A 19956-nucleotide genomic window follows, 5' to 3' on the forward strand; every position below is an offset into this window, starting at 1 on the left:
AGGACTCTGATCGTGTTCTATGATATTCTGGACCTTGTTGAACAACCCTTAGCACTAGTGTAATACCATGATTCCCTAATCATCGTATACATCCCTCACTCCCACAAAACTCTGAGCTTAATTCTATGCTCCCTCACAAACACAGGATTATTTCCTTAGCCATCCTCTCCCTGCTTCTCAGTTAAACATATTAATAAACATTGAACAGATATACTGTGAGTACCAGCTGTGGGCCAGGCATACAATTAAATGAGATAATCTTGGTCTTCCAGGAATTCACAGACATGTAAGCGAATAAACAGAAATCACAGAACAGTGATTCTGTTCCACAACAGAAATAACTAAAAGAGAGGGAGCATGGAGGTATAAAAGTGCATACAAAGGCAAAGAGGTCTGAAATTGAGCCACATACACAGGAGTAATAAGTAACTGAGCATTGTAAGGCATTAAATGAAAGGTTGGGCAAAGCAGATGAGGCAGAGAAATGGGCTAAGGCCACATTGGGAAAAGCCTTGAACACCACTTCTCTATCCAAACAATAGGGTGCCCAGGAGGGGTTTTAGGCAGGGAAGGGGTATAGTTAGTCTTGTACTCTTTTTTTCTGAGGGGGGGGGCGGTAGGGGAACGGCATGCAATGCAGCTTTTGGGATTTTAGTTCCCTGACCAGGGATCAAACCTGGGCCCTCAGCAGTGAAAGCGCAGAGTCCTAACCACTGGACCGCTAGTCTTATACTTTAGAATGCTTAATTACTCTAGTTGCATTATGAAGGATGGATTTCAGGGGTAGGGAATGAAGGGAAGGCCACAGGGAAGTGGGTAGGGAGCAGGTAGAGGGTGGGTTATTTGGAGGTAAAAAGATTTTACAGTAATTCTTTTAGGAGATCCTGAGGGCCTGAACCTAGTCAGCAGGAGTCAGGGAAGGACGAAATAGATTCAAGGGATTGGTTGAGGGGTATCAAATCACTAGACCTTGACATCCTGGCTTTCTCATGTGGCCCCCTTTGTCCCTAGAGAGCAAGACTCTTGCCAGAGTCTAGCAAAAAAGAGTCCATAATGGAGAGCTCACAGCCATGGCAGATCAGAGGTCATTTCATCCCCCTGCTCTCTTCAGGCTGGAGCACACAGAGGATGAGATGACCAAGCTCACGGCTGCCTTCACCAGGTTTGACCAAGATGGGAATGGCGTCCTCGATGAGAAGGAGCAGAAAGAGATGCGGCAGGACCTGGATGGGGAGAGGGTGAGCCCAGATGGCTGGTGGAGAGGCTACAAGGAAACTGCTTGTTCTCTTCCTGCAGCACACCCAGAACACAAACCAACTTGGAAATCCTCCAATGGATGGGCGGGAAAGTGTTCTCTAGAACAGTGGTTCTCAAACTGCTGTGTGGTAGAACTCCCTGGAGAGCTTTAAAACATCCTCATGCTCTGGCCACACACTCCAGACCAGAATCTCTGGAGGAGTCAGTGGAGGGCAGCTATCATTTGTTTTCATTGTGGTTCTGCCAGAATTGGACACTGGCTGATTTTTTAAATTTAATTTATTTATTTATTCATGGCTGTACTGGATCTTTGTTGCGGGCTTTCTCTAGTTGTGGTGTGCAGGCTTCTCATTGTGATGGCTTCTCTTATTGTACAGCATGGGCTCTAGGACACGTGAGCTTCAGTAGCTGTAGCATGTGGGCTCAGTAGTTGCAGCTCCCAGGCTCTAGAGCACAGGCTCAGTAGTCGTGGTGCATGGGCTTAGTTGGTCCATGGCATAATGGGATCTTCCCCTATCAGGGGCTGGATCCACGTCTCCTGCATTGGCAGGTGGATTCTTTACCACTGAACCACTAGGGAAGCCTCATCAGTCATTTTTAAGGCTCCCCAGGTGACTCCAGTGCTTAGCCAAGGCTGATCATCATTGCTCTAAAACACAGCCTCAGGGAGAAAAGGAACAATTGCTGAGGAATCTCTGACAATTCCTTAAGAGCACTTGTCTTCTCCTTCTCAAACTCTGACCCTTAGCTGCCCCTCCTATGCCTCTTCATCCCTAGCCTGCACAGACCAAAAAGCCAAGGGCAAAAGGACCAGTGCCAGGTCACTGTCCCTCCTCTCCCTCAACAGAGTTGGCTTCTAGTGAGTGCCTCATTCATCAGTGCTTCAAGGAGCTTGTGTTTTGTTTCTTGGGGAGGTGATTCTGTCCCAGAGGTTAGGACAGCTTTGTGTCCAACACCACCACTCTGATTCTGTTGTTTCTAGAGTTTGAGGGGAAAAGGAAATAAGCAAGAACTATAGTCCAAGGCCTGGTCCTGAGAGCCCATTAGAGCAAGTGATGGAGCAGGAGCTGATGACTTCCCAGGGTCATCTTCCCCCTGACCTCTGACTTCCTGATCAGGTGGCTGTCCATGGTGAGATTGAGAACCTCGGCTCGTCCAATGTGAGAAGCCCACCAGGCGAACCAAGTCCAAAGCAGGCTGCCAAAGCAGGTGGCTGGGTTTCGGGAGAAGAATTCTACACGTACGTGCAGCCAGGGGGCCCAGGGCTGACTGTGTTTATGTCGTCCTACCTTGAGCTTCTTTCCACAACCTTCCAACTCCCTAGCCTACCCCAGGGAAAACCCCTGTCCCCCTTTAATTCTCTCCGCACCACTGGGCCTTACGTTCCTTGCTCCCATCCAGGCACCCCCTGTTCTGTACCCCCTTCCCCTGGAATCACCTAGCTTTCCAGACACACATTTCTTCTTCTTTGGTCTCTCTCATATCCTGCACAGGCTCACAAGGAGAGTTTTGCAGCTGGAGACTGTCCTGGAAGGAGTCATGACCCAGGTTGATGCCATGGGCTCAAAGCTGACGATGGTGGAGAGGAAGGGGTGGGTGGCTGGCTCCTCCTCCGGGCGCAGTGAGTGGTCCTTCACCTGGCTCTTCTTGGCTCCCTACAGCTGATCTCTACCATCTTTTCTACTCAGTGGATGGAGGCAAAACATTTTTGAAAGACCAGCATTTCAGGCTCCTGGGGCAACATGTTCCCAGTAGTCAGTGTGTCAGTGGAGGTGGGGGGGTGGGTGGAAAAAAGCACTGAAGTTGGTTGCTCTGGCCTGAGGGTGGCTTTAGCCTCCAGGAGAGGGTCTGGGGTTGGAGAAACAGATTCAGGTAAAAGGAAAGTGGGACACAAACTCCTCCTCCAAGTGACCTGTCCTTTTTTTTCTTCCAACAGGGGGATCAAGGCATTTGGGAGCACCTGCAGGCAGCCCCAGCTGTGACTCCAGCCCCCTGGGGACTCTAGAGTGGGCAGGAGAGTAGTGGGGGAGGGGTCCTAAAGCATCAGACAGCAGGTTCCTCTGTCACTGCCTCCCCAGAAGCTCCCCCAGCACATGCCCTCCATTTCCAGGGCAGTGGGTCCTACCACCGTTGCTGCCAAGCCCCACCCTGTGCCAGGCCTTTTAAGCCAAGGTTTCTGTGTGTAGCCCTGTAGCTCTATGAAATATTTCCTGAGGGGCCTCTCACCCCCGTGTGCTCTGAACTCTGTTGTGATGATTTTTTTTTTTTAAGTCAATAACAAACAATAAAGGAAAGAAGGGTTATAACTTTCCTGAGCATCTGGAAAGCTGTGATTTGTGAAAAAAGTAGAAGCTGAAAGAATAGCAATATCTAGATGTCTTCTTACTTGCCAGTGAACCTTTTCCTCCGTGTGTCTTGAGGACAACTGCCGGCAACCATGGGGTTCACTTCTTCCCCATTGGGTTTCCCTGTGAAAGAGAAGGGGAAGCCAGAGAGGAAGGGACACTTTCTCGGGTGGGGAGAGTACAGTGTTGTAGAGGAGTTGGATTGGTGACCTCCCTCAACCTTCCCCAGCAAAGTCCAGGAAGGCTCAGTGGAAAGCCTGCCTCCAGATGTGCCACTGAACAGGGAGGGGAGTGTAAACCAGAAGAGAGATGAAGCCTGAGGAGAAGCTGGCCAAGAAACCACCTCAGGATTCCAGGATCTTTGGATAAAATGTGGGGGACTCTGATTCTCTCCTTCCACAGGACATTGTGGGTTTGCCTGGTGATTATCAATAAAAAAAAATCCTTAGGAAAATCAGGACTTTGCACTTGCTTTGGGGATTGCAGGAGAAAGAAGAGGGGCTGGAACTGTGACCCATCCTTGTATTAATACTAGGGCTGGAGAAAGCTCATCCCTCCTGGGAAGTGTAGAGCTGGGGCAGTGACAGTGTGAAGAAGCTGGGCTGCCCCAGGAGTCCTGAAGGAAAAACTGCTGACTCATAGGAATGGTTTGAAATGATGGACACTATGATTGTCCTACTGGAGGAAGTGGAGGTGGTAATCTAAGGTGTTCTGGTCCTTAAGAGTTAAGAGAGTAAGGGGTGTGTGTGTGTTTGTGTGTGTGTGTGTGCGCGCGCGCACCCGCACTGTTGGGTGTGGGCAGTGAGAGTGTAGATGGAGAATAACCAGAGGTAAGACAAAAAAGCTCCTACACCAAGATTTCGGGTGTACAAGCCTGCATCTTGACACCTGCTATATATCCCCTCTCTCTTCCCTTGTGATCTTTATTCCTCCCTCATTTTGCACATTCCATTGCTCCCCAGTTTCTTGTTTCATCCATTCCCTTTACCCATCCCTGTTCTTCCACCCTATCAAATACATTCTATTTGTATTTGAAACAGCTGAATGCAATTAAGAACACCAGACTGTATCCTCAGTTCTAAAAAATTATAACTGGACTTCCCAGGTGGTCTAGCAGTTAAGACTCTGTACTCCCAATGTGGACACATGGGTTCCATCCCCTACAGGGTTGGGGAAACCAAGATCCCACATGCCAGGTGGTGTGACTAGAAAAAAAAAATTATGATCTAAGCTTTCTTCAAGAAAGGTTATAGCAACGGAAGAGAAACAGGTGCCAGTCTGCAGTTTGAAAAAAAAGGCCCAATGAGTTTACCTTAATCTAGGACATCGGAAGTGAAGTGAAGTGAAAGTTGCTCAGTCCTGTCCGACTCTCTGCGACCCCATGGACTATACAGTCCATGGAATTCTCCAGGCCTGAACACTGGAGTGGTTAGCCTTTCTCTTCTCCAGGGGATCTTCCCAACCCAGGGATCAAAATCAGGTCTCCCGCATTGCGGGTGGATTCTTAACCAGCTGAGCCACAAGGGAAGTCCAAGAATACTGGAGTGGGTAGCTTATCCCTTCTCCAGTGGAACTTCCTGATCCAGGAATCGAACCGGGGTCTCAGCATTGCAGGTGGATTCTTTACCAACTGAGCCATCAGGGAAGCAGAAGAGAGAGTATTTTGGCTCGGGTATAATGGCCTGAGGAGAAGGTAATGGCACCCCACTCCAGTACTCTTGCCTGGAAAATCCCATGGACGGAGGAGCCTGGTAGGCTGCAGTCCATGGGGTTGCGAAGAGTCGGACACGACTGAGCGACTTCACTTTCACTTTTCATTTTTATGCGTTGGAGAAGGCAATGGCAACCCACTCCAGTGTTCTTGCCTGGAGAATCCCAGGGACGGGGGAGCCTGGTGGGCTGCCGTCTATGGGGTCGCACAGAGTCGGACACGACTAAAGCGATTTAGCAGCAGCAGCAGAAGCAGCATAACGGCCTGAAGGTTTCCCAGAGCCTGGATGAGACTATCTTCAAAAGCATGGATTTCCTGAGCAGTCTTTCAGCGACTAATACCGGCCAGAGTGAGGATTCTCTGGGGAGGGGCTAGCTTGTCTCTTTACCACTTTATGGTCAGCAGGCTACACTGGGCTCGACCCATCCCAGAGGTCGTGGGTCTTACTAGGCTAGCGATAGTTCCAGGGAGTGGCCGTAGCATTGAGTACATCCTTGGTTCCAGATGTCGGACTCTTGGCAGCGCATTGACTCACGAAGACTATTTTAGCTTTTAATTTGCCTTAGTGCTTACGCTTGGTTATTATTCATTACTTGAGACATAATTTAGCCCACAGGCCCGGAATCATGGGGGATTGAACCCAGAGCGGGGAGGGCGGGGCACGCCCAGTGCGCATGCGCAGCACCTCACAACCGGAAGCAGTGCGGGGGCCGGGCATGGCGGCGGCGGCAGCGGCGGCCGAGGGTGTCCCCGCGACCCACCGCGAGGAGCCAGTTCGAGGTATGCGGAGTGGACGGGGATGAAGTGTCCGGTGGGAGGCCTCAGTCTCCGGGTACGGGCCCGAGATGCCGGGGCTCACCTGGCAGGAGGGGGCAGATCGGAGGGGCGCGCCAGCGTGTGCCCGTGTTTGTCCTGTCAGGGCAACTGAGAATGAGTGGCCGCGAGGTCAAGTGTGGGCTGAGGCCGGTGCAAGGGAGCAGAGGCATGAGGCAGAGGCAGGTGAGGCAGGAACGAAGTGAGGGACTCGGAATTGTGGCACATGAGAATGGAGCCGATTTGACGGAATGAGGTCAGGTGGAGTGTGGGAAGAAGCCGCTGTGTCTGGATTAGGACCGGGGCAGGGCGGGGCACTTACTCCTTCTCCTTTGATTCAGATGATGTCGCCGTGGAGACTGCTGAGGAAGCAAAGGAGCCTGCTGAGGCTGACATAAATGAGCTCTGCCGGGACATGTTCTCCAAAATGGCAACTTACCTGACTGGGGAACTGACGGGTGAGGCGCGGTCCGGATGGATGCGGGTAGTGCCGGGCACCACCCGCTGGAGTGGTTTGGCGTTTGGCACCGGCAAACCGGTGAGGTGCTTTAGCAGTGTCAGTCTGCGGCTCCCTCCCTAACCCGATAAACGTCAAAACATGCCTGTTGGAAGTTTGAGGAGGTCAAGAAAGTGTAGGAAAGAAGTCTCTCCCTTCCCTGGAGAAATTCAGGAACTACTTTCAGAAACACAGGATAAACAGCAAGGTCCTACTATGTAGCAGAGAGAACTATATTTAATATCCTATGATAAACCATAATGGAAAAGAATGTAAGGAAAAAAGAATATGTGTGTGTATGTATGTATATGTATATATATATATATGGCTGAGTCACTTTACTGTACAGCAGTAATTAACACAGCATTGTAAATCAACTGTACTTCAAAAAAAAAATTCGGGGCAGAAACACGTAAGAATACTTAATACAACCCTGCAGGTCTCCATAGTGTAGACTGAGCCTGAGAAAACGAAAAAGAATTCATCAAGAAGTGCTTCCTTGGGGGAAGTGTATTTTGAAAGGGGTTGTAAAGAATGTAAGAATTGATCGGCTGAAAAATGGTAAATGACTAGTGAGGTGGTATAAGCAAGCTGTTTGTTTGGCTGAAGAGATGTACTTACTAGGTTAAAGGGAAGTGGGGAGTGACCAGCAAAATTTGGGCTCTATTAGGTTGGTCTGAGGATTTGAGGACCCACTCTTTGAGACATGATTAATTTTTTGGTCCGGTGTGTATTTCCAAGTGAACACATGTCCCATGTGTGGAGGAAGGTCCAAAAAATGAAGTCTGGGTCAAGTGTAGCTTTTCATAAGGCTCTGTTATATTGTTTCACTTCCCCAGGAAGTTGCTGTGAGCTAAATTTGTGAACCAGAATCTATGAGAAAATGCTTGATGTAGAATAGGAGGGGTTGTGAGTCTCCAACAGCCTATTTATTTGTTTGTTTATTTCTGAGCAAGAGAAACCAAGCAACAAAATCTAGATTTTTTTTTTTTGGCTTTTCTTTAAAAATTCCAAAGACTTGCAGTGCTCCCATTCTTGCAAAGCTCTAATTGACTAGAGTTGGGCATCGTCTCCTTTAAATGGACCAGCATGGTGCAGTTTGTCCCCACTACTCCCTGTTTTCTCCTTTTTACTGAGACCTGGTGTCTGTTGCCATTTATTACTTTTCTTATGTTGTTGTTTTTTTAGTAGTGGTACAGAAAGGGTTTTCTGTACCAATGTCTATCAAAATTGGTTAAGTAAATGATAGACTAAGACTAAGAAGATCATACTGTTCCAAGAAATGAGAGTGTATTTCTTTGTAGAAGTGAATAATCTTGTGTTTAATATGCAAACGCCTGGCTTGCTTCACGCATTTACATAATATTGCTGGCTCCTGGGTATTTGAGTGTGTCACCATCATTTGAAAGAGACAAATTCTATAGCAGTGAGAGTGTGGATATGGAGGAGAGATGGAATAACAATATTTCAGATGAAAGATATGGTCTGTGACAGAGTGATGGTAAAAGGAGTGGAGAGAGGAGCATGGACCCAAGATCATTACGGAAGTGGAATTTATAAGACTTGTTGAATTGGATATTGAGGGATGGGAGCAGCTAAAGACATGTCTGAGGTTTTAAGCCAGTGGAGCCATCAGCCAAAATAGGCAAGTTGAAAAGAGGAACCATGTTTAGTGTGAAAATAATATTTTCAGCTTGGGCTTTGCTGATTTTAGGTATTACTGGGATACTCGGGTGACATTCAAGTGACTTGAATATGTGAGTCCAGAGCTCAGAGAGTGATCAGAGCAGGAGAAACAGATTTGGGAGTCACCTGCCTAGTAGTGTGAGTTTAGGATGTGTAAGAAGAGATTGCCAAGGAAGACCTTAGAGGTAGATAAGAAGACCTGGACTAAAATCTCAGGGAATGCCTGTATTGGGCAATTAGTTTTTATTAACAGTACTTAAAGTACCTAGATTTACAAATGATTTATTATAAAATTAATTTAAAGTGGATTGTAATTTCCCTATGATTGTCATTCTTATCTATAGAGATACTTTTTTGAGTTTGAAACTCAAAAACTCTGGGAGTGCCATAGGAATGTGCCACCTATGTAAACATCAGCCATGAGTCACAGCTGAGGAAGAGCTGAGACCTGATAGCTAAGGGGGTTGGATGAGAAGAGATCTGGCATAGACACTCAAAAAGAGCAGTTAGATTAGAAAATGCTATAGCAGCCAAGGAAAGGAGCAGTTCATGGAGAGAGGGAGATCAGTAATGTCAGATACTATGGAGAGGCCCAGGAGGATAATAACTGAGAAAAGGCCAAGGATTTGGTAATTAGGAGAGCACTGACAACCTTGGAGCATGTGATTTCTCTGGGTGTTGGGGACAGAGACCAGACAGGAACGGTTTACACCAGAGAGTGGTGAGGAGGAGGAAGCAGTGAATGTAAAAGTTACTCTTTCAAAAGCGTTAACAGTGAGGCTCCTTTGCTTTACTGAGAGAACGATGTAGGTGTAGAATAGAGGGAGTGCTTTTGGGCTGGAGGAAACTGGAATATAGATAGAGAGGAAGGTGCCAGGATGGAGAGAGAATTTGGAAAGACAAGGGAAAGGAGATGGTTGAAGAGAGGCTCTGAAGAGGTAGAACAATTGGGATCAGGCACACAGGAGGAGAAGGAGCTGTCTTGGCAAGAATAGGAACACTTCTGCCTCTTGAGAATATATTAAGGTACAGAGAAGTTTAGAAGTGAGGCAGAAAGATTGAGGCAGTTTATGTAAGTGGGCTTGACTTTTGGGAAAGTTGGAGTAAAGGCCATTTGCTTTGAGTAGGGATGGGGAAGGGAACCAAGGATGTGAGAAGCAGGCAAATAGTTTGGAAAAGTCAGTGCATAAAATGAAATACAGAATCACAAGTAATAAATGAGTTACTAAGAAGCGTTGAGGTCCTAGTTGACTTTATATATATTTTGATACATATATATATGTGTGTATGTGTGTATCTTTTCCCCATCTCATCTACATTTATTTGCAAAGCTGTTTTTTCCCCTTATTTTATTTTCAATTGACAGTAATTGCTTTACTATGTTGTGTTAGCTTCTGCCATACAACAGTGTGAATCAGCTTTAAGTATACATATATTCCCTCCCTCTTGAACCTTCCCCTCTCCCTTCATCCCCAGGTTGTCACACAGCACTGGGTTAAGTTCCCTGTGTTACAGCAACTTTCCACTGCACTGCTGCTGCTAAGTTGCTTCAGTCGTGTCTGACTCTGTGCGACCCCATAGACGGCAGCCCACCAGGCTCCGCCGTCCCTGGGATTCTCCAGGCAAGAATATTGGAGTGGGTTGCCATTTCCTTCTCCAGTGCATGAAAGGGAAAAGTAAAAGTGAAGTTGCTCATCCGACTCTTAGCGACCCCATGGACTGCAGCCTACCAGGCTCCTCCGTCCATGGGATTTTCCAGGCAAGAGTACTGGAGTGGGGTGCCATTGCCTTCTCCGAACTTTCCACTAGCTATCTGTTTTACATATGGTAGTGTATATGTTTCAATGCTACTCTCTCAATTTGTCCCACCCTCTCCTCCCCCCATGTGTCCATAAGTCTGTTCTCTATGTCTCTATTCCTGGCCTACAAATAGGTTCATCAGTACGATTTTTCTAGATTCCATATGTATGTGTTAATAAACAATATTTGTTTTTTTTGACTTAACTTCACTCTATATAACAGGCTATAGGTTCATCTGTCTCAATAGAACTGACTCAAGTTCGTCCCGTTTTATGGCTGAGTAATATTCCATCACATATATGTACCACAATTTCTTTATCCCTTCATCTGTCGATGGACATCTAAGTTGCTTCTATTTCTTCACTACTGTAAATAGTGTTGTAATGTACATTAGGGTACATGTGTCTTTTTGAATTATGGTTTTCCCAGGGTATATGCCCAGTAGTGGGATTGCTGGGTCATATGGTAGTTTTATTCTTTGTTTTTTAAGGAATGTCAATACTGTTCTCCATAGTGGCAATATCAAGTTACATTCCCACCAACAGTGCAAGAGGGTTCCCTTTTCTCCACACCCTCTGCAGCATTTATTGTTTGTAGAGTTTTTAAAAAAATATTTATTTATTTAGCTTTGGCTGTGCTGAGTCTTCATTGCTGCATGGGCTTTTCCCTAGTTGTGGCGAGTGGGTGCTACTCTCTTGTTGCAGTGCACAGGCTTCTCATTGTAGTGGCTTCTCTTTGTTGTGGAGCATGGGCTCTAGGGCACTCAGGCTTTAGTAGTTGCAGCATATAGGCTCAGAGTTGGGGCTCACGGGCTTAGTTGCTCTGCAGCATGTAGGATCTTCCTGGATCAGGAGTTGAACCCCTATCTCTTGCATTGGCAGATGGATTCTTGACCACTGAGCCACCAAGGGAGCCCCATTTGTAGATTTTTTTGATGATGGCCAGTTTGACCAGTGTTGAGGTGATAACCTCGTTGTAGTTTTGATTTGCATTTTTCTAATAATGAGCAATGTTGAGCATTTTTTCACATGTTTATTAGCCATCTATATGTATCTGTATTTATGGTGCAATCTGCTAGTGGAGGTGATGGAATTCCAGTTGAACTATTTCAACTCCTGAAAGATGATGCTGTTAAAGTGCTGCACTCAATATGCCAGCAAATCTGGAAAACTCAACAGTGGCCACAGGACTGGAAAAGGTCAGTTTTCATTCCAATTCCAAAGAAAGGCAATGCCAAAGAATGCTCAAACTACCGCACAATTGCACTCATCTCACACGCTAGTAAAGTAATACTCAAAATTCTCCAAGCCAGGCTTCAGCAATACATGAACCGTGAACTTCCAGATGTTCAAGCTGGTTTTAGAAAAGGCAGAGGAACCAGAGATCAAATTGCCAATATCTGCTGGATCATCGAAAAAGCAAGAGAGTTCCAGAAAAACATCTATTTTTGCTTTATTGACTATGCCAAAGCGTTTGACTGTGTGGATCACAATAAACTGTGGACAATTCTGAAAGAGATGGGAATAGCAGACCATCTGACCTGTCTCTTGAGAAACCTGTATGCAGGTCAGGAAGCAACAGTTAGAACTGGACATGGAACAACAGACTGGTTCCAAATAGGAAAAGGAGTACGTCAAGGCTGTATATTGTCACCCTGCTTATTTAACTTACATGCAGAGTACATCGTGAGAAACGTTGGGCTGGAAGAAGCACAAGCTGGAATCAAGATTGCTGGGAGAAACATCAATAACCTCAGATATGCAGATGACACCACCCTTGTAGCAAAAAATGAAGAAGAACTAAAGAGCCTCTTGATGAAAGTGAAAGAGGAGAGTGAAAAGTTGGCTTAAAGCTCAACGTTCAGAAAACTAAGATCATAGCATCTGGTCCCATCACTTCGTGGGAAGTAGATGGGGAAACTGTGGAAACAGGGTCAGACTTTATTTTTTTGGGCTCCAAAATCACTGCTGATGGTGATTGCAGCCATGAAATTAAAAGATGCTTACTCCTTGGAAGGAAGGTTATGACCAACCTAGATAGCATATTTAAAAGCAGAGACATTACTTTGTCAACAAAGGTCCGTCTAGTCAAGGCTATGGTTTTTCCAGTGGTCATGTATGGATGTGAGAGTTGGACTGTGAAGAAAGCTGAGCACCGCAGAATTGATGCTTTTGAACTGTGTTGTTGGAGAAGACTCTTGAGAGTCCCTTGGACTGCAAGAATATCCAACCAGTCCATCCTAAAGGAGATCAGTCCTGGATGTTCATTGGAAGGACTGATGTTGAAGCTGAAACTCCAATACTTTGGCCACCTCATGCAAAGAGTTGACTCATTGGAAAAGACCCTAATGCTGGGAAGGATTGGGGGCAGGAGAAGAAGGGGATGACAGAGGATGAGATGGTTGGATGGCATCACCGACTCGATTGACATGGGTTTGGGTAAACTCTGGGAGTTGGTTATGGACAGGGAGGCCTGGCGTGCTGCGATTCATGGGGTCGCAAAGAGTCGGACACAACTGAGCGACTGAACTGAACTGAACTGCCCAGTTACATGATGTCATATTGTAGGGAGACCAAGACTGCTTCACTTCCCTTTTTCTGTTACATGAGTTTATCTTTTCCCTTTCTAACTACGATCCTGAAGCTTCTGGATTTTATTTGGTTTAAATAGTTTGCCAATTGTTGCCTGAATTCCTGCTTAGGCATTTAGAATACATATGTGTGTGCATAAGTTGCTTCACTCGTATCCTACTCTTTGCAACCTTATGGACTGTAGCCCTCCAGGCTTCTCTGTCCATGGGGTTCTCTAGGCAAGATTACTGGAGTGAATTGCCACGCCCTCCTTCAGGCCATCTTCCCAACCCAGGGATCAAACCCATGGCTCCTGCAGCTCCTGCACTGTAGGCAGATTCTTTACTGCTGAGCCACCAGGGAAGCTCTAGAGTACATAGGCTGAGTATATATGTCATAGATCAGAAGTGGCCTGCTTCTTTGACGTTCCCTAGATCCTGCCTTGAACTGCCATTTGGTAGTTAATTCCACATTCTAGTGACCTACACAAATCTTAAAGGTATCACATCTTCTGTGTTTGTTTTAAAGCCACCAGTGAAGACTATAAGCTCCTGGAAAATATGAATAAACTAACCAGCCTGAAGTATCTTGAAATGAAAGATATTGCTATAAACATTAGTAGAAACTTAAAGGACTTAAACCAGAAGTGTAAGTAACAATTTTACAATTAAACATGTTTGTTTGTATTTAATGTTCTTTTGTGCTTGGGGCAGTGGAGAAGGGAAGGGAGCATGGTCTCTGTCCTAAGGTAGCTCATTTTCTAAAAGTGAATTACAAAGTTAAAGTGAATTTTTTCCACTCCAAGGATTAGTGTTCTTTGGTGGTATGGTTATTTCTGCTTCTGAATCTTGATTTATTTATTTTATTATTTATTTATTTATTGGTATTATTTATTTATTATTTATGGTATTATTTATTTATTTATTATGGTTTTATTTATTATAATCTTGAGCCATTTATTTCCAGAAAAATGGGGCAGAGGAAAAGTGGCCAGATTCTAGTGAATTAACTTAACAATGAAATCCATAAAGGACTACTTTATAAACAGAAAACCATAACATATATAATCATGAAATGCTACTTTAGTTGGTAGAATATATTTTCCTGTTGACTTATATTTGTGTTCCCTGTCTATAGGACCCTCCTTCTTGGTCTGGGAGTACCCAAGAAACTGAATCAGTAATGGAAAGATTGCTTGAGGAGCAAGGAATTTAAAAGAGAGGAAAACTAGTAGATGAGAGAGACTTAACTTTGTTTAGGTCACCAGTCATGCCTGATCAGCTAGCTACTGTCTTCTAAGGCATGTGCCCTGCCAGTGATCAGCATCATGTTACTCTACCTACTCTGTCTTAGGCAAAGCTGAAGAGACACTAGCATGCTTCCTTTCCATCTTTTTCTGCATTCCTTGTTGATGCTGTGTAAACCTGTGGTCTATCTTTGTTTTTAAAGATGCTGGACTGCAGCCTTATCTGGATCAGATCAATGTAATTGAGGAGCAAGTAGCAGCTCTCGAGCAGGCAGCCTACAAGTTGGATGCATATTCAAAAAAACTGGGTAACCATATTTATTTGTTTTGATTTGATAAGAGCACCCTGCTGCCAGTATGATATAATAGGATATAATATTATCATATATATATAATATGATAGTTAACATTTATGGTATGCCTACAGTGATCTATTTTAATGTTCACAAAACCTCTGGAAAGTAACTTTTTATGACTAGTAGTAATAAAATAACATTTCCTGAGTGCTTAATAATATATCAGGCACTGTTCTTAATATTTTGTGCCTATTATGTTTTTTATCCTTTAATCTCTGAGGTAAGTACATGATTTTTAGCCCCACTCTATTGAAGAGGAAGCTGTGGTTGAAGGAGTTATAACTGGCTTAAGGGCAGCAGAGTTGCACAGTGAAAGTGCTTAAGGACACAAAGTTAGTATATAGAAGAGCTGTATTGCAAACTATGTCTGATTGATTTCAAAGCTCAAGCTTTTAACTGTGGGTCAGCAGGCTGAAGCATCTTTAATAATGTAGATACACATCTCAGAAAGAAAGTAGGCAGTCCAATCAAGGCTTTCTTAAGGGGTTACTTTTCCTTTAAGGAAGAAACTGGTACTAGTGTTGATGCCTCACTACCTGACTCTGGCTCTTATATCCATGATTAACAAGTAACACAGTTGTAAAAAAAAAAAAAACAGTTGTTTTTACCCTAGATATAATTTACACGTTATTTTTTAATCATTGACAGTTGTTGACTACTTCAAGTGATTGGTTTGTAGCAGACTGAGATTTGACATGGGTGGTAGTTAACGTTGTCCCAATTAAATTTACTAAATGGTGACTGTGAACTTTAGAAAGTATTGTGCCAGATGCTTTCAGGGTTTTAAAGAGGGAATCTATAACATTAAGGGGTTTACTTGATGGTCTTTTAAATTCCTGTATCTTTCATAATTGTTTTCCTAGTGTGTATGAGGGACAGGGATAAGAAAATAAAAGGAGAAACATACTTGAGATTTCAGTCTGGCTCTCAGAGGGTGCCTGGGACAGAGCCTGGAGGGGCAAGTGCTTCCTATGCTTTTCTAAGGCTTCTGGTGGCTCAAGTGCTAATAGGTTTGCTTAACCTTGGTAGAGTGTCTGAGCAGGTGCTGTTGACAGGGTTAGAATGTAGGGAACTCATGTTAGATTCTTGGTTATGTGTGTGGATATTTGACTCCTTATCTTAAGTTGTGCACACTGATTATATTTGGACAGATGTCCAAATATCTGTCCGTAGCTAATATGATAGTTAGCATTTATGGTGTACTTGTAATTTGGATACAATTTGGACAGCTACAAGGACTGAAGTTAATAGATTTTTTTTAATGTAATAGACATTTTTTAATTTGCCTGCAAATGCTAACTAAAGAGTATCTTTGTAAGAGCCGATTTTGTTTTTTTTATGTTTTAATTTTTGGCCACATTGCACGGGCATGTGGGATCTTAGTTCCCTGACCAGGGATCAAACCTGCGCCCTCTGCATTGAGAGGTGAAATCTTAATCACTGGACCACGGGGGAAGTCTTTTTAATTTTTTTCTTTCTTTCTCCCTCTCTCTTTTTTTTGTAAGAGCCAATTTTAACAGATATAACTCTTCCTCTCCCTCTCCCCACTCCAGAAGCCAAGTACAAGAAGCTGGAGAAGCGATGAAAAACTACTGTGGGGACAAAGTCTTTTTTAATGTGGGAAGAATGTTTTTTAAGACCTGAATCTTGAGGTTGATGAATTGTCAAAACTCCTCAAAAGGCAACTATGCTGGTCATCCCAGAAACATCGCAACATTGGAGTAAACTGGAGAACTGTGGCTATCCCAGGAGGAACTTCTTTTGAGGCAGAATCCTCAGAAACTCAACACTTACAACTCCTTACCTTTTACTTGAATGCTTCATCATCCATTCAGGACAGAGTTTCTCAAAGTTCAGATAAACTTGGGCCTGCCAGTAGAATCAAATGAGAGGACCTCTTTTCCCTGGTAGCAGTTGATTACTACATTATTTTCTTAAATGGTTGGTTTTTGAGTTACTGTGTAAAAGGTTTTTTTTCTATCAAGGATGTAATGTATTGCTAACAAGATTCTAAATTAAAAAAGGAAAACAAAACAGTCTTGTTCTTGTCAGTTTGTTACCTTGTGAATGTCAGTAATTTACTTTTCCATACATTGCAAATAACAGAAAATCTTAAAACCGTTTCAGGCCAAGTCTCCTAGACTGAACAGAAACAGTGAAAGGAGTGTCATTGCGATAGCTTGGTGTACGTGATGGGCCCCTCCCGTCTCCTCTTTATGAGTCAGATGGCTAGAGATGGATGACATCTTGGCATGTGTGCTCTCTTTTGGAAATATAACAGGAAATGTATGTGTGTGTATATTAGGTGGGGAGGTGGGGCTGCCACCCAGGCTGCTACTCAATAAGTAATGCATTTTATAAAATATCTTCCTACTTGTGTCTGCAGGGTCAGGGGAGCTTCCGGGAACTTGACTGTATTCCTTTTAGACTAAACACATCAGAGGATACTAACCAGTCTATAGTTTGGAAGACAGTCAATCATATCCAGAGTTGGGTATCAGCAGTTATGAAGGTGACTGAGGTCCCCAATTCCATTTCCAAAAGAGTTCTTAACTCTTTAATTTCCCACCATTTATGTTCTAGAAGTCCACCATGATCCTCTGCTTCTCTGAACTATTGTTGTGGTCTCTTCTCATCTTAACTATGCCTCTAACCTGCAGTCCACACTGCTGGCAGATCAATCTTTCTAGAATGTAAACTGGCCACATTACTCCTGCTTGGAACTCTTTCATGACTTCTCATGGTGTCTTTGAAAAAGACAGACTTTTTTTTAAACCTAGGAACCAACATTTTAATAAGTATTTCATATTACTTTTGTGTTTCTGAGGATGAAGTAGTCAAATGTAATTCTCTTTGGTTCTTTATTAAACTTTCTGTAACTGTTTTTCATATAAGATTGGAAGCATTTGGCCAGATACACACCCTGATGCAAACTAGCATTTTGAAATTGGTATCAATATATAGTATAGAGGCAACAACATCCCCAATTCTATTCAGAGTTCTAAGGTAAAGCTGAAAATACCATAGTTTTAATCTTTCATTCTATTAATGTATTACATTTATTGATTTGTGTGTGTTGAACCATCTTTGTGGGCTTCCCTGCTAGCTCAGTTGGTAAAGAATCCGCTTGCAATGCGGGAGACTCCAGTTCGATTCCTGGGTCAGGAAGATCCGCTGGAGAAGGGATAGGCTACCCACGCCAGTATTCTTGGGCTTCCCTTGGTGTGCTGGTAAAGAATCCGTGTGCAATGCAGACCTGGGTTCACTCCCTGGGTTGGGAAGATCCCCTGGAGAAGGGAAAGGCTACCCACTCCAGTATTCTGGCCTGGAGAATTCCATGGACTGTACAGTCCATGGGGTTGCAAAGAGTCAAACACAACTGAACGTCTTTCACAACAACAACAACCATCTTTGTATCCCAGGGATAAATCCCAATTTATCATGTGTATGAGTCTTAATGTGCTATTGAATTTGGTTTGCTAGTATTTTGTTAAGAAGCTTTACATCTATATTCATCAAGGATATTGGCCTGTAGTTTTTTTGTAGTATCCTAATCTGGCTTTGGTATCAGGGTAGTGCTCACCTCATGAGTTTAGGAGTGTTCCCTCTTCAGATTTTTGGGAAGAGTTTGAGAAAGATTGGCATTACTCCTTTGTTTAGTAGAATTCACCAGTTGAAACTATCTGATCCTGGGCTTTTCTTTGTTGGGAGATTTTGATTACTGATTCAAAATCTTTATCCTTTATTGATTTGTTCAGATTTTCCATTTCTTCCTGACTCAAACTTGGTAAGTCATATGTTTCTAGGAATTTATCCATTTCTTCAGGTTGTCCAGTTTGTTGCCAGATAATTGCTTATACAGTCTTCGTATTTCAGTAGACTTCTCTTTCATTAACTTTATTTATTTGAGACCTATCTCTTTTTGTCTTGGTTAGCCCAGCTAAAGGTTTGTCAATTTTGTTTATCTTTTCCAAAACCAACTTAATTTCATTTATCTTTTCTATTGTTTTCCTGCTCTCTATTTCATTTATTTCTACTCTATTTTTTTCCTGCTTTCTGCTAAACTTGGGCTTAGTTTGTTTTTCTTTTTCTAGTTCCTTGAGGTGTAATGTTAGGCTTTTTGAGATATAGGGATCTATATATAAATGCCTTGATATAGGCATTTATTGCTGTAAACTTCCCTCTTAGAACTTATTTTGCAACATCCATAAATTTTGGTATGTTGTGTTTCCAGTTTCATGTTTCATTTGATCTTCCTTTTGATTTCTGTTTTTGTTCTTTTGTTGTTCAAGAGTATGTTTTTCATGCATTTGTGAATTTCCAATTTTTCTCCTATTACTGGATTCTAGTTTTGTGACATTGTATTTAGAAAAGATACTTGATATAGTTTCTCTCTTCTTGAATTTGTTGAGACTTGTAACCAAATACATGATCTAGCTTGGAGAATGATCATGTGCACTTGGCAAGAATGTGTTTTCTAAATCCATATTTCTTAGTGTGCATACAAGGCCCCTACTTCATTCATTTTTTAAATTTTACTTCCTATTACTCTGAGACTTAACACTGTATTCAGCTGTCACGAGCTACCTTAAATTCCCATGGATGAGGTGTCTTTTTTTTTTTTTCTTTCATAAACTTTCTACTTTACAACAGATTTAGATTTGCTGGAAAGTTGTAAAGGTAACAGAATTCCATAAACCTAAATTAAAAACAAAAAAGGGTAACAGAATTTCATGGTTGAGTTTTCACATCTCAACTGTGTTTCCTCTTCCTGAAATGATTACCTGCCCATGCTTGACAAACTTCTTTTATTTAAGATTCATTCTTGATCTTCACTCCTGGGCTATGCTGTATTGTGCTAAAAGTAGAAAAAACATGTTAGTGTGCCAGCAATACAGAGACATCGATGTTTATGAGGCAGGTAACTTGATTTTTCCAAAAAAAACATTACAAGTTATGAGGAAAACCAGAGTTTTTGTTGTTCTTAAATTTATTCTAAGTTTTAGTTAATTTTGAATTGCTTGGGTTGCCTTTGATGAGTCTTCCATGCACCTCAGTTATCAGGAACTCTTCTTTTGTTTCCATTTCATCAAACACTATTGTCTCCAACCAGTAAGACTGAATTCTCAAAAAAAAAAAAGTCACTGTCATGAAAAACAAAACTAAACATAGGTAGGCTATTGTGGATTAAAGGAGATGAGAGAGAGAGAGCTGAATCCAGGTATGAAATGTGATTGGATCATGAATGAAAACAAAGGTATAAAATCAATTTGGGAGGACACAAGAACTTTAAATATAAATGTGTGTTAGGTGGATAATTGTGAATTCAGGTTCATTTTCTTAGGTGTGTTAATGGTGTTGTGGTTTTGTAGTAGGGTGTCCTTCTTCCAGATGTTCAAGCTGGATTTTTGAACTGTGGTGTTTGAACTAGATAGATGTTTGAACTGTGGTGTTGGAGTCCTTTCGACAGCAAGGAGAGCCAACCAGTCCATCCTTCCAATACTCATTGGAAGGACTGATGCTGAAGCTGAAACTCCAATAGTTTGGCCACCTGATGCGAAGAACTGACTCATTGGAAAAGACCCTGATGCTGGGAAAGATTGAAGGTGGGAGGAGAAGGGGACAACAGAGGATGAGATGGCTGGATGGCATCACCGACTCAATGAACATGAATTT

The 19956-nt window shown here is 43.1% G+C and overlaps 2 protein-coding genes across 6 annotated transcripts in view; both read left to right on the top strand.

Moving 5' to 3' along the window:
• PKD2L1 (polycystin 2 like 1, transient receptor potential cation channel) overlaps window positions 1-3451 on the top strand; it is a 40994-nt gene extending 37543 nt beyond the window's left edge. Inside the window, 5 exon segments of the mRNA XM_081573617.1 lie at window positions 1112-1238; window positions 2376-2497; window positions 2751-2847; window positions 2849-2878; window positions 3194-3451. Of these exon segments, the coding sequence (XP_081429743.1) occupies window positions 1112-1238; window positions 2376-2497; window positions 2751-2847; window positions 2849-2878; window positions 3194-3451 (634 nt within the window).
• Window positions 3452-5188: 1737 nt separating this feature from the next.
• On the top strand, window positions 5189-16314 carry BLOC1S2 (biogenesis of lysosomal organelles complex 1 subunit 2). Of its 5 annotated transcripts, none has more exons than XM_081548511.1 (5): window positions 5189-6093; window positions 6468-6584; window positions 13207-13326; window positions 14128-14232; window positions 15834-16314. In XM_081548511.1, the coding sequence occupies exons 1-5, from the start codon at window positions 5988-5990 to the stop codon at window positions 15863-15865; spliced, it is 480 nt and encodes a 159-aa protein (XP_081404637.1). In that variant the 5' UTR covers window positions 5189-5987; the 3' UTR covers window positions 15866-16314. The 5 variants fall into 5 exon arrangements, with proteins under 5 accessions (XP_081404637.1, XP_081404640.1, XP_081404623.1 ...); XM_081548514.1 differs by having other exon boundaries at window positions 5981-6093; window positions 15837-16314; XM_081548497.1 differs by having other exon boundaries at window positions 6014-6312.
• The last annotated feature ends 3642 nt before the right edge of the window (window positions 16315-19956 follow it).

The sequence above is a fragment of the Giraffa tippelskirchi genome, chromosome 2 (genome assembly GCF_054371585.1).
Source record: "Giraffa tippelskirchi isolate mGirTip1 chromosome 2, T2T-mGirTip1v1.2.pri, whole genome shotgun sequence".
Classification (NCBI taxonomy): Eukaryota; Metazoa; Chordata; class Mammalia; order Artiodactyla; family Giraffidae; genus Giraffa; species Giraffa tippelskirchi.

Bases quoted from the DNA above. Each gene is read 5' to 3' on its own strand.
- BLOC1S2 (XM_081548497.1), top strand. From the start codon at position 6,159: ATGCCGGGGCTCACCTGGCAGGAGGGGGCAGATCGGAGGGGCGCGCCA. The intron at 6,313-6,467 runs GTGAGGCAGGAA...CCTTTGATTCAG, and splicing joins GAGGCATGAGGCAGAGGCAG to ATGATGTCGCCGTGGAGACT. The intron at 6,585-13,206 runs GTGAGGCGCGGT...TTTGTTTTAAAG, and splicing joins CCTGACTGGGGAACTGACGG to CCACCAGTGAAGACTATAAG.